Source organism: Colossoma macropomum, unplaced genomic scaffold, assembly GCF_904425465.1.
Source record: "Colossoma macropomum unplaced genomic scaffold, Colossoma_macropomum, whole genome shotgun sequence".
Classification (NCBI taxonomy): Eukaryota; Metazoa; Chordata; class Actinopteri; order Characiformes; family Serrasalmidae; genus Colossoma; species Colossoma macropomum.
In genome coordinates this window covers 12,451,455-12,478,873 of record NW_023494786.1, presented here as the reverse complement: position 1 = coordinate 12,478,873, position 27,419 = coordinate 12,451,455, and the positions used below count along the sequence as shown (strand labels likewise).

The 27,419-nt window shown below is 39.1% G+C and overlaps 1 protein-coding gene across 1 annotated transcript; it reads right to left on the bottom strand.

Moving 5' to 3' along the window:
* Nucleotides 1-26,892, bottom strand: LOC118826978 (alpha-2-macroglobulin-like). Its single transcript, XM_036598125.1, has 34 exons — nucleotides 26,779-26,892; nucleotides 21,648-21,828; nucleotides 21,396-21,552; nucleotides 19,956-20,008; nucleotides 19,612-19,632; nucleotides 19,334-19,499; nucleotides 19,161-19,245; nucleotides 17,141-17,243; nucleotides 16,921-17,041; nucleotides 16,485-16,594; nucleotides 16,205-16,375; nucleotides 15,887-16,120; nucleotides 15,554-15,766; nucleotides 15,282-15,431; nucleotides 12,819-12,944; nucleotides 12,580-12,670; nucleotides 12,327-12,435; nucleotides 10,202-10,427; nucleotides 9,988-10,114; nucleotides 9,767-9,888; nucleotides 9,359-9,410; nucleotides 9,143-9,226; nucleotides 5,813-5,989; nucleotides 5,646-5,721; nucleotides 5,373-5,529; nucleotides 5,222-5,293; nucleotides 4,404-4,566; nucleotides 3,519-3,703; nucleotides 3,188-3,400; nucleotides 2,479-2,600; nucleotides 2,060-2,141; nucleotides 1,880-1,948; nucleotides 262-367; nucleotides 1-172 (listed from the first exon to the last, which is right to left on the bottom strand). Exons 1-34 carry the CDS (start codon nucleotides 26,862-26,864, stop codon nucleotides 132-134), a joined length of 4,251 nt encoding a protein of 1,416 aa, XP_036454018.1. The 5' UTR covers nucleotides 26,865-26,892; the 3' UTR covers nucleotides 1-131.
* Nucleotides 26,893-27,419: the final 527 nt, after the last annotated feature.

The window sequence follows — 27,419 nt, the reverse complement described above, 5'->3', positions numbered from 1 at the left end:
TTGCTTGAAAATCATATTTATTTCAGAGTAAAAGAAAACAAACATCTGATTAAAGTTAAGATAAAATCAGGATAAAACGAGGGACCAAGTCTTCTCTGTGTCTCGTACTGTGAGGCTGCAGATCTGAGAGCTCACACACAGGGGGAGGAGTACTCTGTCTCAGACTGGTCACCTGAATGAAAGAGGTACTAAAATTCAGTAAACAGAAGCAATAAAATCACAGTACTAGTGTAGGAATCATGTAGTCTAGTAAAATCTTACTTGTTTGGTAGTAATCATAAACTTTGATCACAGCTGGTTTGAGGTTCTTGACTGGAAGGACCTGTTTAAGATGTAGCTGATAATTCATAGGAGAATTCCTTGGAACCTGTTGAGCACAAACCAGACCCCCCGTAAAAATGCTCCATCATATCACTTGTTGTTTGGGCAGTTTCTGGAACAGTTTGTTGTGAAATTAGCCTTTATGTGTTTTTGGGTCACTATGGATATGCAAGAAGGTTTTTAATCTGTCGTCCTTAATGTTTGTATGTCTTGCATTGTTTTAAAAATGTCTTACGAAGTCTAGAAGGGGTCGTATTACAGAAATTTCTTATCCTTACTCCTAGATTTAGATCAAGGTCAAGATAAGATTTTTTCACAAATTTGTATAACAGAAGTAAATCTTACCTTAATTTAGGAACTATATCTTAACTTACTGTATTTTATCTGAAGTTAGGAAATCCTAAACTATTCAAATAAGGTCAATAATCAACTGTTATATCTGTTTTCAGTCACCCGACAGTACACGCCCAGCTGAAACAAAAATATATATTCAAAATAATATTAAATGTAAGTTAGTTCCACAGCTGCCGTTAACGATGTAAAAAGTGTCAAAACAAAACTAAAGTGTGACAAACTTGAAGCTCAGAGTACTGTGACAAAGCCCCTGTTCTGTTTAACTGGGTGTCAGTTTCAGTTTCCATTTTCATTCCAAGGCTTTAGCCGCCATACATAACATTATTCCTCCTAAAAAAACAGCCACGTGTTCAGCTCTGTCTCCTCATTATTCACCCTCATCACTGTAATATTTTATGTGATGAGGTTTCATGAACATGAACAAGAGAGGAGAGGAAACGAGAGGAAACTGTGGAGAGCACGAAAAAAGAGACTCATAAGTGAAACTAACATGTTTCAACATAAATGAACGTAACATCATTATACTAGGTGTAGGGAACTTGTTATACTGCCTTCATAGAAACAGAACACTGCTGTTTATCCTAAAATCAGGAACATTTTTAGAAAATCATGTCTAGTTAGGATGTTTCTGTAATACTGTTTTCATATCTGGAGTTAGGATACGGTTATGAACTTAGGAACTGTTGTTCTATAATAGCTACTGTCCTAAAGTCAGTCCTAACTGACCATGACTGACTTGTCATGGTGACTAAAAAGATGTCAGAGTTAAGGTGTTTCTGTAATTTGGCCTCAGGGCCCGAATTCCACAAACACCTTAAATCGAAAGTCTTATCTTAGCTCTTTTGTGTATTTTGTGCATTTATTATTATTTGAATTACGTGTTTGTGTTTCAGTTTATGTGCATGTATTGTTGGCTGCTTGGTAACAAATATAACAACTGATTATCAACCTTGACTGAGTAGTTTAGAATTTCTTAACTTCATATAAGATGCTTTAAGATGAGATATAATTACTAAATTAAGATGTGCTTCTGTAATACTTATCTTGACCTGTCAGATCTTAACTCAGGACAAAACCTACATTTCTGTATTACAGGGCCAGACGAATACAATATTAAGTACTGAATGAATGCATTTATTGATTGCTGATTACTGTGTATGAATGTCCACAATAACTGAGGAGTATTTCACTGTTTATTTCTCACCTTTCTTATAAACATGAAAACATGGTCATCTTTGGAATCGACCCGTTCCACAAGTGGGCTGTTTCTTAGCTGATGAAACAAGATAATTACTTCTCAGCAATGATTTATTAAACACTTGAATAGGAGATATTAGTTGACAATTACTGTATATGTGTTTATTAATCTTTCAACACTACTTACATCACTGGGATCTGCTGTGAATCCTGACAAGATTTTTATATCCACTATGACCATGTTGGTGCTGCTTAATTCCCCATTATAACTGTAAATAAATGAAAATGATAAGTTAGACACTAGGTAACAGATATTGTAATTACTGTTATTAGAGTATAAAATGTCATAAGAGCATATTTAGTTATTGATCAAATAATTCTGCAGATATCAAATTTAGCTCAGATGCCGGGCTGCTACAGGCAGTTCTGCAGATCGGAGCTGCCTTGTAGAAATTTGCAGTGCTCAACTGAACTGTAATTATTTGTTTGTTTTTTTTTGTCTTTGACTAAAAACATTTGTCTTTGTATCATATAAAATTATCATCTCCAGTTTCCTCATGTTAATTATGAATCATCTTTGTCTTTTAATAAAAAATGCACTCTTACGTGACTGTGAAGTTGATGGACAGAGTGTATCCAAATGATTTTGTGCAATTTCCATCAGTTTTAGCCTCGATGCTCAGTGTTCTGGGTTCACTACTTGTGGGGATATTATAGAAAAGAGCCACCTGCATTTGAGGATAAAAGAGATGACCACTTGGTAAACTTGAAAATATTTTAGTAAAAATAGTTACTGTAATTGTAATGTACTGGAAAATGCAAAAAAAGGTCTGAATTCTGACCAACGATAAGAGAAATTTTGCATGCTAAAATATAATTTCTAACATTAAAAACTGAATTCTAAGATGTTATAACAACATTTTCTGATAAACCTTTTTTAGGTGAAATATCTGTATTTGATTGAAATATATGTTGAAGTGAAAATACAGCAGTGTTAAAAAGACACCAGTGCACTAATGACCATCATTATGACAGTATAAATAGATCTTATTTCCCATGCCACATACTTTTTCTGCCAAGTTTGATGAATCAGGCCCTCAATGTGGTCTGTGGCCTCACTTAACAGAGTGTGCTCAAATAGGCTACTAATGGCTACACATAGACACACACACACACAAAGCATACACAGCTAAAAAATAAAAAAAAGTATTCTAATCAGCCAGTTACATGAAACCCAAGTGGCCAATTAGATTTCAGGGGTAGCCAGTCCCATCCTGATCCCCCATCTTCACCACTGCATACCAGACACACTGACCTGCAGAGACACGCAGGTGGAGCCTTTCACTGAAATGCTGTATTTGCCAGGAACATCCTGCAGTGGCCTCTCCTGGTACAGTAACTTATTGTCCTGGTTCACATCAAAGTGGTGACTCTCTTTATCTGACTTCACAGTTACTGTGCTGGAGCCATCAGAGCTGAACATTTTGGTGGAGTACAGAGCCAGAGCCTGGAGGGCCACCACTGTGTCCTGATCCAAACACAAAAACAAAAAGGAATTATACATTTTTGTATTGCTCTGATTTCTATGTGGATGTATTAATTGATCAAAAAAGAAAGAGTTGGGAAAAGGGCTCAAATTTGAGTACCTGGGTGGAAGAGAAGCCTCCATAAGGATTCTGCTGCCTCACCAGCCAGCTGACAATCCTGTTAGCATAGCCCAAATCAGCAGCAGTGACTTCAGCTGTAGTGAGAACAGCTAGCAGAACATAAGAGCTGATCTCCACTGCCAAGGAGTCAGAGTCATCTGATGCAGACCAGTGAAGGCGACCATCTATGTATAACAACATGAGGTATAACTCAAATAAGCTTAATCTAGAGATAATAACAGATGAACTATAACCCTGTGAGCCCAAGACCTGATGATTATAGTGATAGCAAGTGCGTTTACATGCACACCAATAATGCAATCATTATCGGATTTTGGCACTTATTTGATTATTCAAGTGGTTGTGTAAACAGCATACTCTGATTTCAATAGATCGGACTAAGGCAAAAAAGAGTAATCAGGTTTTCAGTGCATTTATACCCTTACTCTGAAAGTCAACCTGAGTTCAAAGTTGTCCCGGAAACAAAAAGCAGCATTTAACAGCACCTTGAGATGGTAACAAAACACTTTTGGATTGATCCTGAAACCAAATACACGCTTGACAAAATGAATAATTTTAAAATTCTTCATGTTCTAGATGAATTATATTCATATTTGTTGGTAAAGTGAATCCATGTTTTAAAAAAGCCATAGGATATAGTTAGAATTTTGCATCATATCTTCCTTCTTCCTCCATGAGTTTATTAGCGGGCTGTACTGCAGAAATCTGATTAGAGTCTGACTCCTGTAGACTCAGAGTTCTCCCATTCGCTGATCACCCAGGTGCATTGAGTGAATTACTGACAAAATCAGACTTTTTGTACTTATCGGACAAATAAGTGCATGTAAATGCACACAATGTCTAATTCTTCTCATCATTCCATACCTCCTGAAACAGCAACACTATCCAACTTCTTCAGCAGCTGCTCTCGAACATCATGCTCTCCAGCCAGACTGAAAGTGTAGGCCAGCAGTGCAGTGGCGTAGGTGTTTGTCAGGTTGCCAATTGAGGACTTTAGACATGATAATCCTTTACTCACAACAGGATCCTACAACAAAATGTAAATTAGAGTGTAGAAGAAAACACAATAGTTTTAAAGTCGTTCCTTGGCTCAGATGTTAAGACACATAGTACAATAATAGAGTGAAAAATCACCTCCCAACTTTGTAATTCACATGGAACATTTACGAAGGATGTAGTGATTTATTGATCCATGTGCGCTCTGGTGTTGGGCAGCTCAGTTCTATCTGCTAAGTCTTTATCAATCAATGACGCGAAACAAACTTTGAGCACTTTGAGTCAATTTCTCTTTAAACTGTTTGCTGGAAAAGTCCCAGCGATCCTTCTTTTTCTCTACATCATGGAAGAGTTTCTCCCCTTCCATTTTGAGGTGGAATAGCAGAGCAACACGTCAAAAATAGAAATGCTGTGGCCTTTAAAAACAGCACGTAGCATTCCACCACATTGTGCTCTGCCACTTGCAGCAGTTGTAGACAGCTTCATTGATTATAAAAGGTTTTGTTGTTGTCACTCGTTCATGTTGCTTGCTGTTAGAAGAAGGTGTAAGGGTCATATGATTGTAGAGCAAGCATCACATTGAACACACTGCCTGATAATTATGATGCTTTTAGTCTGTCCTCCAAACAGAAATTAATCCTGTGCATGTAAGGTCATAATTCACACAGGCTGATCAGTGTCCTTACCTTCACTTCATCTCCCAGCTCAAGTAATGATGCAGTGATGTAAGCAGTGATGGTCACATCATTTATGCCATCCTAGCAGACATTATAACATTACTCAAAACAGATACCAGTTCATTTCATTTACTGAAAAAATGAGTTTCCAAAAACTCACCTTCAGTCTGTTGTTGAACAGTTGTCCTTGTCTTATAAAACAGCCGTCTGGTCTCTGATTACTTATCAGCCATTTTTTTACACCGTCAATGTTTTGTGGATCAATAAAGATGTAACGCTGTGCTTTGCCAAAAGTTCTCAGGACAAAAGCAGTTAACCTGGTGGTAACGATACTTACATTAATATTCAGCATATCTCTCTATATATAATAATTTGTGGCACTTAAATTTTGTTTTGCTACATCTTCCAGCTGCACGTATGATTATTTTCTCACCATGTATTTCCCTCTCCTCTGCCAAATGTGCTGTAGGCACCATCGACATGCTTGTAGTTCAGTTGCCTCTGATATCCTGTGTAAAAGCAAGTTATTTTTATCCTGGTCAGTTCAGCAGTTCACAGTCTAAGATTGCTAAGATTCTTCATGAAGATAAGTTCTCTCACCGCTCTTAAGGAAACCAGTAGCTCTCTCACGGATGGCTGCAGTGAGCTGTCCAGTGTTCTCCAGGTACTGAAGAATGTAGATGTTGGGGGCGAGGAGAGCAATGTTTTGTTCTCCACAGCCATATGGCATCCTCAGCAATCCATCAATATTCTTTAGTGCACGGCCCAGTATGTCTCCTACACAACAATAAATAATGTTAGGTATTCCAACAAATGATCCTTTTGGACCCAGAAAAATATATACGTTGTTAATGAACATTCAAGACTGCACGATCACCATGCCAGAGTACAGCCAATTTAGAATCATGGTGTTTCGTGTTTCTGTTCTTCTAGATACGTTTAGTCTCAAATTGTATTGAACATGTTATGGTGTTCAGAAGGCTATGCCTATTAGTGTTTTTTTTGTGGTTTCTTTTGAATGCATAATATAAGTGTACAGCAAGAGGTATAGTTATGGTCTCTTTGGCTTGTTTCACATTTGGTGAATAAAACTGGGAGGTGGAGGGGGAGGATGTGAGGACCCAATAAATGTTTAAACAAAATGGGACAATCTGCAGCCGTGATCTGTGAAAAGATACGTCAGCTTAATTTTTTTCTTTGTGTGAGTAAATCCTAAAAATAAGCTAATAAACTAAACTTTTAAAAATTCTTAATCTAAAAAGATACAGTGTTTATATGTGGTTACCCTCCAGCACAGCCCTAGGGTATTTTTTGGCAGCCTCATAAGATTTTCAGTGATTTGGAATAAAATGTTCAGATTCTACATTCTTGTGTGTATGTCTAACACCACGCTTTGAGAATGACACTAATTTAAATACCAATTTTGGGTTATCCCTTCCTGGATTGGGGCCTTGCCATGGCAGAAGGGCTTGTGTGGTTTAGGGATCTTCAGAGCTAAGTCGTCTGGAGCAATATGCTCCTGGTAGGGTCTCCCAAGGCAAACAGGTCTGGAGTGAAGACATAGATTAAATCGATCCAAAAATCCTCCATGACAAAGGGACACAGAAAACCGTGTACCCTGCCTGGGAGAGGGTTACCGGGACCTACTGCTGGATCCAGGCCTGGGGGTAGTGTTCCTCGGCAAGCGCCTGGTGGCCGGGTAGCCCATATAATCCGGCCAGGCTCAGCCCGAAAAGGCAACATGGGGGGACCATGTGGGCCCACCACCCACAAGGTCCAGCACTGGGGACCGGTGCAATGCCGTATAGGCAGTGGGAGATGGCAGGGAGGCCCTTGGCAGCATAGATCCCTGTGGCAGAAACTGGCTCTTGGTACGTGGAATATAACCTCACTGCAGGAAGGAGCCGGAGCTTGCACGGGAGGTTGAGAGGAACCAACTAGATATAGTTGGCCTCACCTCCACCCACAGTGTCTGCACTGGAACCAAACTCCTTGAAAGGGGTTGGTCCCTCTCCTACTCAGGGGTTGCACAGGGTGAGAGGCGCAGGGCGGGTGTGGGGATACTCATGAGTCCCCAGCTGGCTGCCATGCAGTTGGAGTTTGTCCCAGTGGATGAGAGGGTCGCCTCAATGCGAATTAAAATCGCAGAGAGGAAAACTCTGACTGTTGTGTGTGCTTATGCGGAGTATTCGGCCTTCTTGAAGTGAGTGGGCGGGGTTCTGGAAAAGGCTCCCCCTACAGACTCCATAGTCTTGCTGGGAGACTTGAACGGTCATGTTGGCAATGACTGGGAGACCTGGAGAGGTGTGACTGGGAAGAACAGCCTGCCCGATCTAAACTCAAACATTGAATTGTTATTGGACTTCTGTGCTAAGCATGAATTGTCCATAATGAACACCAAGTTCGAACACAAGGATGTTCATAAGTGTACATGGTACCAGAGCTCCTTGGGTCAAAGGTCAATGATCGACTTTGTTGTCGTTTCATCTGACTTGAGACCATATGTTCTGGACACTCGGGTGAAGAGAGGTGCTGAGCTGTCAACCAATCACCATCTGGTGGTGAGTTGGATCAGATGGCAGGGAAGACTGATGGTCAGACCCGGTAGGCCCAAGCGAATAGTGAGGGTGTGCTGGGAACGAATGTCAGAGGCCCCTGTTCGGAATGATTTTAACTCCCACCTCCGGGAGAGCTTCTCTCATGTTCCTTAGGAGGTAGGGGACATGGAGTCTGAATAGACCCTGTTCAAAATCTCCATGGTGGAAGCTGCCAGGCCTAGCTGTGGCCAAAAGCTTGTTTGTGCCTGTCAGGGTGGTAACCCAAGAACCCCCTGGTGGACACCAGTGGTGAGGGAGTCCGTCAAGCTGAAAAAAGAGGCCTTTAGGGATTGAATGGCCCGGAGGACCCCATGACTCAGCAGATTGGTACCAAAAAGCAAAAAAAGTGGTAGTGGAAACGGTGGCAGAAGCAAAATCCAGGGCGAGGGAGGAGTTCAGTGAGGCCATGGAAAAAGACTTTCAGTCGGCCTCAAGGAGGTTCTGGACAACTGTCCGGCGACTCCGGAGCAGACGGGGTGGCTTCGCCCAAGCTATATTCAGCAGGGATGGAGAAACTCTGACTTCAAATGAGGATATTGTTGGTCGGCGGAAGGAGCACTTTGAGGCACCCCTTAATCCGAGAGACATGCCTCCCTCATGGGAATCCCTGGTGGAGGTCACTGAGGTAGTTGGCAAGCTCTTCAGTGGCAAGGCACCAGGGGTGGATAAGATTTGTCCAAAAATGCTTAAGGCTGTGGATGTTGTAGGGCTGTCATGGCTGACACGCCTCTGCAATAAGGCATGGACCTCGGGAACAGTACCCTCGGACTGGCAGACCCTCCTGGCCGACTGGATTCCATCCAGGTCGTGGAACATGGACCAGATTTTCACCCTCTCATGGATTCTTGAGGGGGCATGGGAGGTTGCCAACCCAGTCTACATGTGTTTTGTGGACTTGGAGAAGGCTTACAACCGTGTTCCCTGAGATATCTTGTGGGAGGTCCTCCAGGTGTATAGTGTGCCATCGTATACTCAGCATTAAGGCTACACTCTACTTGATAGGGTCCCCAGGAATGAGCTGGAGGAAGTTGCGGGGGACAGGGCCGTTTGGGATTCTCTGCTCTCCCAACTGCTACCACGACCCTATCTGGACTAAGCGGTTAATGATGATGATGGGGTTATTTTGTGTTCAGAAATGACGGCTGAAATAAAAGGGCCACCTAAAAATGAACCTAGCCTTAAAAAATATATATTTCTGAAAAATTTAAATGCAAGTCTTTTTTATCTAAAATACACCAAGTGTAGTATAAGATTCTACATAATACACTCATAGCACAACAGGAATCCACTGTTCACTTACAAAATTCTTCATACTAAATGTTTACTTTCTTACCAAGCACTGAAACAGAAGCTCGTGCTGATCCCTCGATCACATCTTCAGGAAGAATCAGCTCCATCTCCTCTGAAACACTGTTTCCTGTGAATGAAACAGGCAGTTTAATCGTTACTGTGCACTACAGTGTGTTGTTCACCATTAGTGTGAAGAGTAAAAATGTAAATGAGATATAAATCAGATATAAGTTGAAATGGTAAAATGTGTAGGCCTAACCCTGTGGACACAGCAACCAACTCTGGCTCTTGATCTTTTCTGTTCCTTCAGCCTACGTGGGGAAAATAGAATGAGTAGGTGATAATACTAATAATAATAATAATAAGAGGAGAAATAATAATGTTATTCAATATTATTTGGTGCAATACTAGTGTATATTAATATATATATTTAGAGTTTAATGTGTATATGTATTGTTTTAAATATATGTTTTGTATATTTTTGTATTCAAGTACAACAAGGGGGCTTCACACCTTAGATTTTTACTCACCTTTGTACCTGTGTTAATGTGATGTGACAATAATTGTGATTTGATTTGAGTTGTTCAATATTATTATTATAGTTATTATTATTATTATTATTATATAAATTCATAATAATCCTTAAACTTGACAGTTTATTTTCTACCTGTACAAGCAGGCTCCGTGTGACTGTGTCAATGCGGCCTCTCTCAGGCACACTCACAATCTCATTGTCACACACAGCCTGTGACTGTTCTGCCTCAGCACTGACTGTCACACTCAAGACCCCTAAAACACATCAAAAGATGCAGAGAGGAGTTTATTAGCACAAAAACAATTCAACAGAAATGTGAGATTATGTCTGAACTTGAAAGGTTTAGAACTCACCAAGCACAGAGGGAACAAGAGTCCATTTGAAGGTCTTTCTACCATTTGCACACAGACAGGATGAATACTCTCCATCAGAGGAGGGTTTCAGAGTGTAGTGTGAGGAAGGAGCTGGAGTCACTTTAACCTGTCCATGAAGCACAGGAGATCAGCTTACTGTGGATGTGAAGTGATGAGAGACTGGTTTAGACAGAAAATGTTGATCTTACAGTACCATAATGCACTTGGAGAGATAGTTGAAGACAGTGGCCTTCAGCTCAAACTCCTCTCCCCGGATGATGGAGTAAGGCAGCGAGAGCTCCAGTAAGAAGGGCTGGAAGACACGAAGCTGAGCAGGAGGAGCTAGACCCAGACCTCTAGAGGACAGACAGAAAGCCTCCGTCTCCCAAGTGGTGATAGTGTCTGCAACAGTGACAGGAACCTGTGCTGATCCAGAGTCTCTGTGGAAAAGTAGCACTGGCATTTCAAGAATCAAGAGAAATCTTTATAATTTTATTTTTTTCAGTTCATGACATTTGCTTTATTTTAAGTATACAAAGCGTGTCACTATAAAAGCACACACACACACATCCTCTAAACCACTTATCCTTCTGGGTCCTATAAAAGCAAGACAAAGAAAATTAAGAAAAAAAAATGACTATTACCAAAATGTTTTTGTCAAAACTGCACTTTGAAAGAGTGTGACTTGCAATAGCTGCAATTCCTATTCCTACTCTTCTCCCTCAGTCTTCCCTCATACTGCCACCATATGTTGAAGGTCTGAACTCACAAAACGGAGAAATTTAACTTAACACAGAGCTTGTGAACTGCCTGCATATGAGTTAGCCTGGCTTTACTTTCATGCAACTAAGTAACCCTAGATAAAAAAAAACAGCAGTGACCACTGGAAAAAATATACAAAGACGATATAAATGCTGCACATATGTAAACTACACATCAATGTGTTTACAGTGTCTCAAAAATACAAACAGCTAATTTGGTTAATTAGTGCACTAGTGAAACTGGTTTTGTTGTTTGCAATTTTTTAAATATATTTGTGTAACTGTCAAGTCGCATGAAAATGAAATGAATATGTTGCAGGCAACTAACAACATAACATGAAAGTTTCTCCATGTAAAGCTAGCTTTGGACCAATCAGAAGCAAACAAACACTCAGGCTGTGTACATTACAACACTACCGCAATGAACTGGCAGGCTGGCACACTAGCTTCAGCATTCAAGCCTCAAGCCATGTTGGTCTTCTTGGCCAAAAAAGCAGGCCTGAACTATAATTTATAGAAATAAAATATCAAACGAATTCACAGTCACAATACTGGTCTGAAAAATTGCAATAAGATATTGATCTGATTTGAATTATGTTATCACTGCTGCGCGTGGCTGTAACAGTCAGCCATTTAAAAGCAAACACACAAACTGCTTTAATTAACAAAGACACACAAAGACCTTTGATTAATCCTGCTTACAGCACGCACAGCAAAGTAACTGAGGTGAGTGCATGTGCCTAGTTCATGCTTTGTTTTCTTTAATGGAACGTGAAGGGGTGTTGGATTAGTATCAAGGCGAAAAGGAGCTCATCTAATTATTATACTGCTGTTTATAACATCTGTGTTTTTTTTTTAAGTGCTGAATGGTTTACATTTGTATTACACATAGGTTTTAAAATAGCAGTGGTAAAATCAGAGCTTCTGTTTAGAGCTCACTGTTTATCATTTTTTAGGAAAGCGCGCTTCCATGCAACAGTGAATTTGTTGGAGTTTCAAACGGTTTGCTTTCACCTGCTTTTCTTAATGTATTGTTTATGTTTATTGTATTTGTGTTGGTTTATTTTTGGTTGTATAATTCATTTTCTTTGAATGTTGATTTTCTTTTCTTTTGAAATGCATTGCTTTATTTTTTCAAGTGTTTTTTTTTTGTTTTGTTTCAGTTATTCTTGTAACTAAGTAAAGAATATTGGTTTGTAATTGAAATTATTTTGAATATATTTACACTGGAATTTGAAAAATGCTTTTCTCCAAAAATTTCTGCAATCTATGTGCTCCCAAATACCCCCCCCCCAACATGGTACGTCCTTAGGAGATGTCCTGCCCTATTCATTCAGCCGTAATACCCACATAATCCAATTAACTCTATCTTATTATTCAGCTAATATTATGCTTCTTATTCAGTAGCTGTTATATATTGTTTGGTAACGACTATGAAAACAATATCTCCCAGAGATGAGAGGTTAAAAAACAGGTGCATAAACAATCATTATTTTATGTCATTTTAATTATTTAAACATCAAACACAATAAAACACACAAAAAATAAGTTTAAGAAGTAATTTGCGGATTCACTAACCCCACTTCAGCAAGTTGCCATATCCAAGTTTCTGGGAAGACTTTGCGAACTGTCTCAACAGGTCCAGACTCTGCATGTCTTGAACCAGTAGGCTTTGAAATGAACCCACCTTAAAATCCACAAAACACATGAACAATTAGCATACCTTATACTGTATATTCAGTATACAATATATATTACTGTACAACCTGTTAAAGATTGTTGGAAATAGCAAGCAGAAGAAATGGATGTACAAACAGAACGTCCAACATACTTTTACCATATCGTCGATCCGGAATATCTCTGTAGCTGAAACATTCAGGATTTTTCACAGCCAAATTGGTTGCCACCTTGATCCCCACACGCTGTATGAAGATGAAAATTAGATTAAGTCACTTTAAAATAATAAATGCAAATTTTCATTCACTTTAGATTTGATTATATAGTGTAAAAATATTTGTACTAAGTTATTTACACAAGCATTTACACTACATTTGACAAACAGTCAGTTACCTTTAGAATATTGTCAACATGGTCTTGCTGTGCTTTCTGACGTTGTCTAATGTGCAGACACTTCTGCCCATCAAAAACTTCATAGGTATAACCCGATACTGATGTCACTGGCAACAAGTTAAAGACCTAAGACAGACATAAATGAACTTATTTTTATTATTATTGTTATTGTCTCTCACAAAATAACACATACAAACACTTTGTGTATTAACTTAATAAAAAAAGGATTTCCCACTTTCTCTGTTGCTCCAAATGTATGTGTATTGAATAAGAATATGAAAGATTCTACTCTATTGCTGCTGTATTAGTGCAATAATGTGCTACTGTGACGAGTCAGGCTGGGATGGACACACACAGGTGCAAAGAGAAGGGCTTTTTATAGAAACAGGACAATCCAAATTTACACTATTGAGTCAGGTCAGGGTCAATACCAAAACCCGGTAATGTGTGAACATGAGGCTAAGAGCAAAAACACTGGAATGAGATCACTGTTACTTTGCTGGCACTTGTCAGTATTCAGGAGAGCTGGATATCTGGAACGGATCATGACTGGCTGATAGTTTTGACGTGTAAGTCATGTGATCTGTTGATGCATCCTGGGAAGTGGAGTTTTCTGGGAGATCAGCCTCTGAGTCGACTGAGCCAGAGGGAAGCGTCACAGCTATTTAAAGGAATAATTCGCCCAAAGTTCACATTTACACTACTCTAGAAAGAAAACATACGTTTTGCACAAGATGATGTGCTCATTAAAGGCTGTAGTCAGCCCCAGCCATGCCGTGCAGAGAGCAAGGCTTTAAGCTAACAGCTAGCTCTAGCATTAGCTCAGGTCTGCAATCACTTGCATCTGAGCTCTCATTTAAGTGCGTTTACATGCACTTAATAATCCAATAACTGCAGAAAATCAGATTGTCAGTAATCCGATCAACATATTTACATGCACTTCAGTAATCAGATAATGGGAAACTCCAGGTCTACAAGACTCAGACAGTAATTGGATTTCTGCTTTGCAACCAGCCAATAAACTCACAGAAGAACGCACAGCAACCCTGCTGTTGTCTATTCTGGCACATGCGATGACTGAGAAATCCAAAAGAAATCAGAGTATAACTATACATGCACTGGGAAATCAGATTACTGAGCTAAAATCCTGCTCTCTTTATCGGATTTCTTAATGGGATTTCTAGATCAGAGTAAGGTGTTTACATGACCATTTGAATAATCAGAGAACTGCAGAAATCCGATTAGGATCGGATTATTTAGTGCATGTAAATGCTCTCACTAACACAGTTCTTCTTGTTGTACAGGAATGAACACAGATCAAAGCGGCTCACCCCATCCTTTACCATAAGAGTCCTTATAGAACAAACCCAGAGAATAAAGCTACAGAAACCCAGAATAAACAAGCAGAAGATCTATTGAACATATATAATGCTCCTGTTGAAACAAAACTTTGTCCATTTCTATCACTTTTTTACTTTTATTTGTTTGAAAAATCCAGCTGACATATATAAGTGTTAAAATTTCAGTATGATAGGAACAATAGAAATGCTCAAAAATTAAAATTCTTGCTCCATTGATTTCCATTATAACTTCCATAGTTAAAAAAGATTTTTCTTCTCCTCTAAAGTAAACATTTTGGAGACATAAGGTTTTGTCATGACAGCAACGATGTGCACACGCACACGCACACACACACACACACACACACACACACACACACACACACACACTTATGAGTCGTAAATCATTCTCAGCACTGCAAGGACACTGACATGGTGGTGGTGTGTTAGTGTGTGTTGCGCTGGTACGAGTGGATCAGACACAGCAGTGCTGCTGGTGCTTTGAAACACCTCCGTGTCACTGCTGGACTGAGAATAGTCCACCAATCAAAAGCCAAAAAATATCCTGTGGGTAGTGCCCTGTGACCACTGATGAAGGGCTAGAGGAGGACTAACACAAACTGTGAAACAGATGAGCTATCGTCTCTGACTTTACATCTACAAGGTGAACTGACAAGGTAGGAGTGTCTGGTAGAGTGGAAAGAGTACAAAAGTGTCCTAGTGAGAGTTATTACAGAATATTCAGGGCCGCTCTGCACATTTAAAACATAAGACAATCAATCTGTCAAAACATCTAATCATGTTAATATTTAAAGTTCAAATAACATGGAAGGTTGGATGATCCCTTTGTCAAAAAAACAAAGATGCAACCTCACCAAATGGTCAAATGGTATATGCAATCCCTAACAGAGCGTTTGCTGGCCATTTCCCTGGATGCCCACAGCCCTGTACTAATCCCCTGTACATTTTAGTACTTTTTATGCTTTAATACATACACATGAACACAGTAAGGGGTTGATAATTTGTTATTTTGGTCAGGTGTTTTGGGACAAAGTAAACTGTTGAAATGCAGAGCTGGGGGCCTCAAGGACCAGAATCAATATCCAGTAACTCTGAACATCACCTTGTCAGCATTCAGGCGCTTTCTTGGTTCCATGATGAACACACTCTGATCCACAGCACTGAGTCCACACAGTGAACCAGGCAGAGCTGAGAGCTGGAGAGTGTTTTCCTCACCAGGAACTGCCTCAGTGGGAGAGAACTGCAGTGAGACCTGAAGATCATGATGGAAACAAGTTTAGACAGTTTTTCCCATTAACCGTGGCTGATTACAAGCTAACAATTATCTTAAAATATCAAAACAAAGATATAAAGAACCAAATGTGTTAGCATTACTTTGTTTCTGAAGCATTTTTCAACATTAAAATTCTTGCTAGCAGCGATGACGTTCTCACTGGGCAGCACACAGTACACCAGAACCTGCACTACAGGAGCCAGATCAGCATCAGCAGACAGTCTGAATGAGACTTTTCCCTCTATGAGCTTTTTGGATTCTTTCACTTCAACTTTCTCATATCCATGACGGACTATGGCTCCTTTAGATAAAGCCTGCACCAAAGAACCAAAATACATGATCCTGGCAAAAAACAACCAACTGTGTTTCATTTAAAGCTGTCTAAATAGAAGAAATGAAATACAAGTGCTTACTTTAAAACACAATGTACTCACCATGTATATAATATCAGTGGTGTAATTCTCAGTGGTTTCTCCAACAATGTAGTACTTAATGTCTATAGAAATTTCAGAACCACATGGAATCGGTTCCTTCAAGCTCTCTATTAATAATTCACTGTAGACTGGACTGTAAGGTGTAGCAGGTTGGAGTCGTTCTATACTTGCAAAACTTATTTCAATGAAAGGTACATTGAATTCCACAAATTTGACTTTTGGACTGACACTTGCCTAGACAACAGTGAAACAGGAATTTGCTTTAGTGAAAGACAGTGAACACAAACTCTCAGAAAATATTTGGACATCATGCCATACCATCAGTGAAATCTCTGTTTTAGAGTGATCAGACGTATTAACTGAAAAGCTGGCCAATCCATTAACATCTGTAGTGAGATTTTGAATTCGCTTTGGAGACCAAATACGACCCTCAAAAAGATACACGTTCTTGTTAGGAATTGGTTTTCCACTGAACTTTGTGACTTTGATCTGTTGATCAGGGAAAAAACATTTGTTGTCAATTCCAAAAAAAAATTAGAGCAACACAAGCAAAACAAACGAAAGTACTAAAGAAAGACTGCATGTAAAAAAGACGCACCTTTCCCTCTATAATTGTGTCCCGTTCAAAGCTTTCAGGTAAATCAAGAAACTCAGTTTTACCAATTTCATAAGTAATCTGTATGGATTCAGATTTTTCCATAGAAATGTCTACAACAAAAATAAGCATGTTACTAAATACATACTAATGAAATGCACAACATAAGCCATTGAAGCTATACTTTCTAAGCTGTACTGACTCCACACCCCATCTGATCTACAGGCTTTTTATTTTATTGGTCTGTTTAAAAACATTAGGTTATGAAAAGGTACAAATATGTAATTTTCACACAGGAAAACCTACTTAAGGTACACAAGTAGACCTTAAAGCCACTTTGAGGTAACATTTACATTGTTTGTACCTTGATGAACGAAAATGCACCCGCACATTACCTTTATTTCTAACAGTGTATAGTATGTGTTAAGAAAAGACTCACCTGTTCCTTCCTCTGTCACTGTAACAGTAGCATCAAGACAATCTTTTAACACCTGTTCAAATTCAGAACCAGTGAAATGCGACATGTTAAATACAGGAGAGGCACATCCGTTCTCTTTCATCTACAGGAGAAAAACAAAGAGCAAAAACGTTGTGAGAACCGTCTCATTAGTAAAAAAAAAAACTGTTCCCTTCTAATATAGTACTAGATACATACACACCTCCACAGTTTCAACCAGACACGATGTATTATACCGACGAAAAAAGCTTGCCCGGCACACTTGCACCAGTGCTTTACCAGGTACTGGCTGTCCATAAGTGTACCTTCAAAAATACACTTTTTTTAAAAACTAGGCAGAGAGTATAAACACACAGTACAGTTTCTGTTTTTTTATTGCCATTTTTATTCAAATATGCCATATATGAATCATTCTACCGAACTGGTTCAAATTCAGAGTTGAAAATACATTTTAGATTTTTAACTGACCTAAACTTTAGACTAAAACCCTATTGCTTTGACTGACCCTATTACAATCCCATTTCCAAAAAAGTTGAGACGCTGTGCAAATGTAAATAAAACAAAATGCAATGATGTGCAAATCATTTAAACCCTATATTTCTTTGAAAATAGTACAAAGACAACATACCAAATGTTGAAACTGAGAAATTTAATTGTTTTTTTCAAAAGAAATATATGCCCCTTTTTGAATTTGATGCCAACAACACGTTCCAAAAAAGTTGGGATGGGGCAAAAAAAGGCTGGTAAAGTTGTGTAATGCTAAAAAAACACCTGGTGGTTAATTGGCACCAGGTCAGTAAGATGATTGGGTATAAAAAGAGCATCTCAGAGAGGCTTTCAGAAGTTAAGATGGAGAGGAGTTCACCACTCTGTGAAAGACTGCACAATCAAATAGTGCAACAATTCTCAACGTAAAATAGCAAAGAACTTGTGGATTTCATCATCTACGATACATAATATCATTAAAATATTCAGAGAATCTGGAGAAATCTCTGTATGTAAGGGACATGGCCAAAAAACAGTATTTGCTGACTGTGATCTTTGGGCCCTCAGACAGCACTGCAATAAAAACAGACATGATTCTGTAGAGGAAATCACTGCATGGGCTCAGAAACATTTCTGAAAACCATTGTCTGTGAACACATTTCATCACTGCATCCACATATGCAAGTTAAAACTCAAATGCAAAGAAGAAACCACATATAAACAGGATCCAGAAATGCTGCCACCTTCTCTGGGCCCAAGCACATTTAATATGGACTGAGGGGAAGTGGAGAAGTGTCCTGTGGTCTGACAAATCAAAATTTGAAATTGGAATGAAACATGGACACTGTGTCCTTCAGGCTAAAGACCACTCAGCTTGTTATCAGTGCACAGTTCGAAAGTCAGTATTCATGATGGTATAGGAGTGCATTAGTGTGTATGGCATGGGTGACCTACACATCTGTAAAGGCACCATTAATGCTGAACAATGGATACATGTTTTGGCAACATATGCTGCCATCCGGACAACGTCTTTTTCAGCAAGACAATGTCAAACCACGTTCTGCATATATTACAACAGCATTGCTCCATATTAAAAGAGTCCGGGTGCACAACGATCTGTCACCCACTGATATCATTTGGTGCACTATGAAATGAAAAATACTGCAAATGAGACCCTGAACTGTTGAGCAGCTGAAATCCTATATCAAACAAGAATGGGAAAACATTTCACTTTCAAAACTACAGCAACTGGTCTTCTCAGTTCCCAAACGCTTACAGAATGTTGTTAAAAGAAGAGGTGATGCAGCGCAGAGGTAAACATGCCCCTATCCCAAATTTTTGGAACATGTCGTTGGCATCAAATTCAAAATGAGCATAAATTTTTCAAAAATGTGGTTTACCTGATTTGCATATAATTGCATTCTATTTTTATTTACATTCTACACAGCATCCCAACTTTTTTAGAAATGGGGTTGTATATCTTAATAATGTTTATTTTATTAAAACAAATGACTGAACATTCCATTTTGTCACTAACAATCATAACACTACTGAAACTTTACCAAATGTTTTCCGTAGTAGATTTTAAAGGTAGATTTAATTGGTGCCTTTACTTTAATTTTCAGAAAATGTTTATATCTTTTACCAATCTCCAGTCTGAAAAGACTGAATAAAACACAAACAGTTTCTTATTTTCTGTTTTATGTTTGAGATTCAGTCTTAAAACCATCACTCACTTTGCACAAACCTCGATCTTCAGTTCCTCCTCCCCAACACTCTGTTTTTCAGGCGTTTTCACTGTAATCTCAAACCTGGGTAAAGCTAAAAGTCCAAATTGCCTTATTATTGCAGTGAACTGCATAGCTTACCTCTTTATCCGTAGAAAAACTAATGTAATGCTGTCACTTACCATACTTCTTCACTTTAAAATTATGTGTGATTGACCTATCCCCAATGTTAGCCTTCACTTTATACTGGCCCTCAGGAGCCTCAGGATTCAGCTTGTGTGAAAGCTGCACTATCAGGCCTGTTGAGGACACATTCGTCCACTGACCAATCCTGTTACCTTTATTATCCTGTTTGGTTCCATAAAAGACACTTAAATTTGATTAATTGTAATAATAGTATTAAGGAAGCACTGAACTAAAAATCAGTAAGATTCAGGAAATGTGTCTGGAGCCGTCTTACCTCAAGCGTCAGCATGCTGTACTGTAAAGAAGAGTACGTTTTTCGTTATTTTGAATAAGAAACTCCAAAGACCCCCCAAAATCATTAAACACTAAAAATTAACAGAATGCCTTCAATACAGATAAGTGTGTGCAGGACAACTAACTAAATATATAAATTTGTTTTTTTGTTTTTAAAAAAAACAAAAAATAAATAAATAAATGCTTATGAAAATAACATTGTACAACACTTATGAGCAATTAAAAGGAAATATTAAAGACAGGATTTATTGAACTATAAACCAGTAAGCAGCCTTTTTTCATATATAATTTAAGTCATAAAACTTAAAACAATACTTTCCTCACCTCTTGTTTAAGTGGGACAAAATTAGTATCCACAGTGACAACTCTGAAATTCACTGTAAATGGTAAATAAATATCAGACTTTAAACTGCACACTGAGTAACACATACTTTACTATTAAAAGAATACTCCAGCCCTTTTCTACCAAGTCACTGTATCAGGGCTGGGAAACTCAGTTTCAGCCCTCAGTGCTTCTCACCTGGTCCTTCTGTTGCAACTGTTACATGCAGTCAGTTACCACGGACAATAATTTCATTGTGTCTGCCTGTAGAGAGCCTGCTGACATTAAATACACTTATAATACAACCCCATTTCCAAAAAATTTGGGACGCTGTACAAAATGTAAATAAAAACAAAATGCAATGATGTGCAAATCAGGTAAATCCTATATTTCATTGAAAATGGTACAAAGACAAATCAGATGATAAAACTAAGAAATGTTCTTAGACAATCATGGACGCTGTGTCTTCTAGGCTAAAGACCACTCAGCTTCTTATTAGCACACAGTTCAAAAGCCAGTATTCATGATGGTATGGGGTGCATTAGTGCACATGGTATGGGTGACTGGCACATCTGTGAAGGCACCATTAATGCTGAACAATATATACAGGTTTTTGCAACATATGCTACCATCCAGACAATGTCTTTTTCAGGGAAGGCTGAACACATTCTGCATGTATTACAGCAGCATTGCTCCGTATTAAAAGAATCCGGGTGCTAAACTGGCCTGCCTGCAGTCCAGACCTGCCACCCATTGAAAACATCTGGTGTATTAGGAACGAAAAATCCGATAAAGCAGACCTCGAAATGTTGAGCAGCTAATACTAAAATACTATATCAAGTAAGAATGGGAGAACATTTCTCTCAAAACTACAACAATTCATCTCCTCAGTTTCCACATGCTTAGAGTGTTGTTAAAAGAAGGGGTGTTGCGACATAGTGGTCAACATGCTTCTGTCCCAACTTTTTTGGAATGTGTTGTTGGCATTAAATTCAAAATGTGTATATATTTAAAAAAAAAAAAAGATTCTCAGTTTCACCATTTGATATGTTGTCTTTTGTACTATTTTTTGATGAAATACAGGGTTTACATGATTTGCAAATAATTACATTCTACTGTTATTTACACTTTGCACAGCATCCCACCTTTTTTGGAAATGGGGTTGTAGAAGCCTTTGGGCAGTTGCTGAGTTTTATCAGTAAAAGTTTACTCTTTCATGAATTCTTCAGTCAAACAAATGTCTAGTTTTTCAGAGGGATGAAATTGTGGCACCCAAACTTTTACCTACGACTGTATTGGAAAAATCACAATGATGAGCATATTAATCGTTACCTTATGACACAGCTATAGCAGACAGAGATTAGGCTGAAAGATGCTGGAATATTCCTTTAATAGTGTACTGAAGTGGTGACACACTGTAGAAATCAGAAATGATGAATTACCTGTTTGGCCGGGGTTGTAGATTGGTTTATCAGTCTGAATGAATGTCAGTGGGTTGTAGGATTTAAACATAACTTTTCGTTTCTCTGTCATCTGAAAACTTTCACCTTTGACCTCTACTCTGATCTGCTGCACTGATTCACCTCCAACCTGTGGAGCCTGAAGAGATCCCATTATATGTTGAGCTTTTTTTCAATGTTCAAACATATCAAACACTAATGATTCGTATAAAAGTCATCCTGGTGGTTTCTGACCTTAAACTGAGAGCAGCGGTGAAATTCTTCCTCCACTCTCTCCTGTAGAAGTGTTCTGTTCTGGTTGCGGTGAACCAGATAAATCGTCATTTGCAGAGTCTCATTAGGCTTCAGAAGTCTCGCACACAGTGTAGCCTCAGATCCAGACTCTATCACTGCAGGAAACGCCACCATGAAATACCTAAAGGCAAAAAGCAGTAACTGACAATTAAAAGATGTAAAATTAAGCAATACTGAAACAGTGAGTTATATAAAAGAAACCACTGTACAAAAATCAGAGCAAAACTTAGTGATCAACTAAATGAAGCAATCATTCACCTACTGCAAAACTGCAGACTGAGGGCTTTAAAACATGCAGGTTTCAATACCTATGTGATAAAGGCTGACTCTTGACCACTTATGTCAAGCTCCAGTCCTCATGGGCCAAAAGACTACAGACTTCAGCACACTGCCTCATTTAACACACCTGATTCAGCTCATCAGTGAAGCGAGGTTATGCAGGAAATGCTAATCTCCACAACACTTTGGCAGAGAACATCCCCAGTTTGACATGTCTGTTACAGATTATAGTAGGTGCTAGGCAAGATTATACTTTGGAGTGACCCGTCCACATGAACTGGACCAACTCATCTTAGTACCTGTTAATGTAATCTATTAATTCAATAAGGCATGTGTAGTAGTAAAGAAAATTAATGAAAAACAATGTATTTTTATGTGATGTTTTTACTTAGTATGCAGCCAGCTGATAGGTGCATCTCACATCAAGCAAAATGGCCACATCAAAGCTATATCTGAAAATATTTCACACCAAAACTTTAAAAGTTGGTATGATGGCACAAAGTCGTCATTCTGTAAGTAAAGGTGCAGTGTGTTGAAACACAAACAAAAACACACAAAAAAAAACTACCAATAAATTGCAACCACCATCGCAAGACACCTGAACAGGACTCATTCAACAAAGCAGCATAAGTATCAGGACGGCAGACTGTTCAGCTGTTCCTTTTCTCTTAGTGCAGCATGTTTAGCTATGCCTCTTTCTCCATCAACAGTGACAGCAGCTTACTAGCTTCATTTGTGAGAACTTAAAGTTAGTTTCTTGCTTGACGGAGAGAATTATATAGTTAGACATGTGCATCAGGAAACTGGAAAAGAGCAGGGCTTGTCAGCAGGGCTAATACTCGCTGTTAGAAGTTCCGGATGCCTCAGTGACAGCACTCGACTCCAGCAGCAGAGTCCTTACAGCGGGATGAATGGGTGTCTCGACAGCATAGTCGCAAAGCTAAAGCTAATGCTTAAGCTTCCCCAATGCAAGCACCACTCCTCTCCCGTTCACGTGTCCAATAGTTTTGCCCTACTCAGTAAGACACCCTCTGAGAGCTCTGGTTATAGGTGATTCTAGCTAGTGAATATAGCTTGCTCTTTGGGGCACCAGTAGCAGTTGGCTGTATATCGTGAGCCAGGGCGCCGGACATGAGAGGGAACATGAAGCTGCTAACAGGTATAGGCCATAGGTATTTGAGGATAGTCATTCATGTATGTACTACTGATTCATTTGTGGCATTCAGTATGATCTAAAGACCATAATATGCTCTGGCCAGATCCCAGTTTGATGTGGCACTGAAATCTACTCCAGGTTGTGGTTGCTGAACTGCCGGTTGTCAAAGTGGTGCTCAGAAAACAATGTAGGCTTTGTAGATACTTTAGAGGGTAAGCCTGTTCTTTTGAGTCAGGATGGTATTCAACCCTCGCGGGAGGGTGCTGCTCTCGTTTCCTGTAACATAGTCTCTCAGATAGGACAGTCAAGGCAGGCAGCAGACAAATATTATTAATCTAGTAATAATAAATATCTATTAATCTAATCGATATCAGACCAGTAAAACCAATTTGCAATGACAGCACCTTTGGTCTAAAACTAGGACTGCTTAACATAAGATCTCTTACGTGTAAGGCCATAGTTGTAAATGAACTTTTTACTCACAAAAAATTTGATGCTCTGTACCTCACAGAAACGTGGATTAGACCTGATGAATACTTTGCTCTAAATGAAGCCACCCCCACATACAATTATGTATATAGCAGGAATTTGCTGACTTTCTATCAAGTTTAGCAACACTCTTAAATAAAGTAATAAACTAATAATTGTCAGAGACTTTAATATCCACTTTGACAAACCCCAGAATACACAGTAATTTTTATCTTACGCTTTCTTGGTTTCACTCAAAATATAAAGAGACCCACTCATTATTGCAACCACACTCAACTTAATTTTGACCTTTTTTTGTACAAATAGATCAATTCCCATTTTTTCCCCCAAAGCACAGCGGTCTCAGATCATTACCTAATCTCATATGAAATCCACTTTAGTCATAACACATGTTCATCGCAACACTATCATGTTAAGCAGACTAGAACATCCATCATCGCCAGTAGCTTTATCAGAAACCTCCCAGATCCATCAGCTTCTATCAGCTATCTGTCTGAAACTACTGAATTAGTTATTATGACTGAGCGCTTAGAGGATACTTTTCGATCTACTCTAGATAATGTGGCTCCATTTAAAAGTAAAAGAATAAAGCAAAAAAGCTTGCCACATGGTATAATCATGGTATGATCATACTCAAGCTTTAAAACAGACTGTCAGACAATTCAAGCAAAAATAGTGTCTAACTAAAGTAGAAGTATTCCAGTCTGCCTGGAAGGATGGCCTTTTAGACTATAGAGGGGCACTTGCTGCAGCACGCTTAACCTATCTCTCTTCTCTGATTGAAAATAGTAAGAATAATCCTAGATTATTATTTAGCATAATTTCTAAATTGACTAAGAACTAAACAGCTACTGAACCCCAGATGCCATCAGTCTACAGCAGCAATGACTTTATGAAATGTTTCAATAATAAAATATTTATATAATAATTCAATAACAAACAGGCAAAAAAGAATAAATATGCACAGTTAACCTCTACAAACCTACTGCCCTACAAAGCTAATCCAGATCTGGAGTATGTTGTAAGTACTGCAGAGAGGCTGGAATTGTTTACCTTACTTGAACAAACTGAGCTAGTTAAAATTATTTCCTCCTGAAAATTTCCTACTTTCATATTCAATCCAATTCCTACCATTTACTCAAAGAAATTTTGCCAGAAACAACCAAGTCTATTCTGTCAATAATAAACTATATCTTAGTCTTAGCTACATACCAAAAACTTCTAAACTAGCAGTAACCAGACCTCTGACTAAGAATCCTAATTTTGATCCCTGTGAGCTACCAAATTATAGAGCTCAAATCTCAAATCTTCCCTTTATATCAAAGATTTTGGAAAAATCTGTGGCACAACAACTAAGTTCCTATTTGCATAGGAATCACATACATTAAAAATTTCAGTCTGGATTTAGGCCTCATCATAGTACACTAGTGACTTGTAAACAATCTCTTATTATTCTCTGGCCAAGGAAATGTATCGTTCTGGACTGGATGTTAAGTAACTTGCTCCTATTTAACTCAAAACATAGATTGTTCTTTGTATTGATTATTATGAACCATCACACCTACTTAGATCACAAGGTGCTGGCTTACTATTAGTACCTAGAATTAATAAAGTTACATTAGGGGTTAGAGCCTTTTCATACCAAGCCCCCCAGCTTTGGAATAATCCTCCAGTCAGTGTTTGGGACTCAGACGCAGCCTCAGTCTAGGCTAAAAACCTACTTGTTTAGTCAAGCTTTTGGTTATTAGTTTTTGCCATTGGATATATGGTGCAGATCTGGGGGTTCATGGACAGAGTGTTATGGTAAACTGGGAGTGTTGGTGCTGTCATCCTGCTGCTCTCACGCGTTCACTTAAGTTTGTTGACAGTGAAGCGGAGGGACACCAACATCTCAGGAAGTCATGTCTTTGTTACCTTCTGGCTCCCTCTTTTAGTAAGGCTGTAATAACTACACCTGCCAGAGTCTCTGCTGCACTCTTACACTGTATACTGTAATCATTCACTCTTAACAGAACTGTATGTGTTTCTGAGCTGAACAGCTGCCCATCCTGTGCAGTCTGATACTGTTGTTTCATCTGCCTTGATCGGGTGTCTACTGTTCACCCACTTTCTGAACCAGTTTGACCACCATGGAGCTTCCTGCTGTACAACACTGTGCAAACCTCACCTGCATGCACAACTCGACCTATTAAATCATAGCTATTGCTGCACAACGCCTGTTGTAAAAAGCTCTATATAAATAAACTTGATTTGACCATGAGGTACATATCCCACGTTATCTCTTCCCCAGAGCCCAGCAAGAAGGAGATGGCACTCAACTGCTTACCACCTTTAACAGTGAAGGTACCTGGGCGCTGTACCTGGCATCATGGCTGAATGGCAACAACCACGATGCACCAGTGTCTGCCACTGGAGAGGAAAGCACTACAGGTACTCATGGATCTGCTGCCAAAACAATGAATGAGTGGCGGTGAAACAACTGGTGTGCTGGCCCTGCAGGAAGAGGCACCACCTCGACCATTCCTGAACTCAAGTCCATCACCATCCTGTAATCAAGTCCATCACCAGCAGCTGAGTCAATGTGAGAGGGAGCTGAGTGCATTGCTCCAACACAGGATTGGGATGCATGCATCCTTGATTTCCTCAAGGCTGTACTCAACCTAGGTAAGGAAACGCTGGGACTTGGAGATGGGACATGTAGGCAGAGCCAAGATTACAATTTACAGAGGTAGGTGAGGATAGTAGTTTTAGGAATCTTGCCCAAGGACTCCTTTTTAGTATAGCATAGGTTACAAGCCCAGGCAGGGAATAGAACTCCGATCTGCAGCATGGAGGACAGAAGTGTTGCCTACTACACTATACCAACCACCAGAGAGCACTTCTGAAACTGACTTTAATAACTACACTTTAGGTAACAAGAACAGAATTGGCATAGTGACCCAATAACATTTCAAGTAGTTACATTGAAGGAGGGCCAGTTTACATTTGTTGCAGCTGTCGATTTTACTGAATCAAATGTCTAATTCAACGCTAAAATCAAGTCAACTTTATCGTCTTCTACGTCACTACCACATAAAGCATAACTATACAATCACAACACGTGTTACAGTACGTCACAAAATAGGCTATTCTTTTTGGATTACTCACGGTCCTGAAGCTCGTCCATACACAGAGAGAAAGAGGAAGCAGGCTAACAGTAGCCCTTCCTGTCTGAGAAACTCACTTACAGCCATGATGTCTAATCACCAACACCAGGTTAAGGTTGAGGTTGACTGCCTTTTTAAAAGGCCATTCAGCCCACAGGAGGTTTCTGTAAATATTTAAATCTCATCAATGATTAACAATTTTGGGCAACACATTTTGGCTACACTGAAAACTGATGTAAGCAAAAACTGAGGCCAAATCAGAGGCCAACATAGAGATGGGGTGGAGAGCGTGACTAGGAAACCAGACTGTCGTGCTACAACACTCACACAAACCAGAAAGAAATAGTCAAGCATAGCACTGAAGAGGAAAAACACAAGAAAGAGCTCACTTTAGCTCATCATTCCTTTTACTCACTCATTTTTATCTTTGAGTCAACCAGTATCTTCAGCTTCAAACTCTTCTGACCAACAAGAAGACTGACCATCAAGTTACTGTATTTGTGACTGAAAGGCAGCAGGATGGTAGTAAATAACGAGAGAGCTGAAAATGCATAATGTTACTGCACAAATTATATCTTAAGTTAAATTTATTTTCAGAGTTTTGTTTGTGTTTTTGCGCACAACAGCTCATGGTTTTATGCA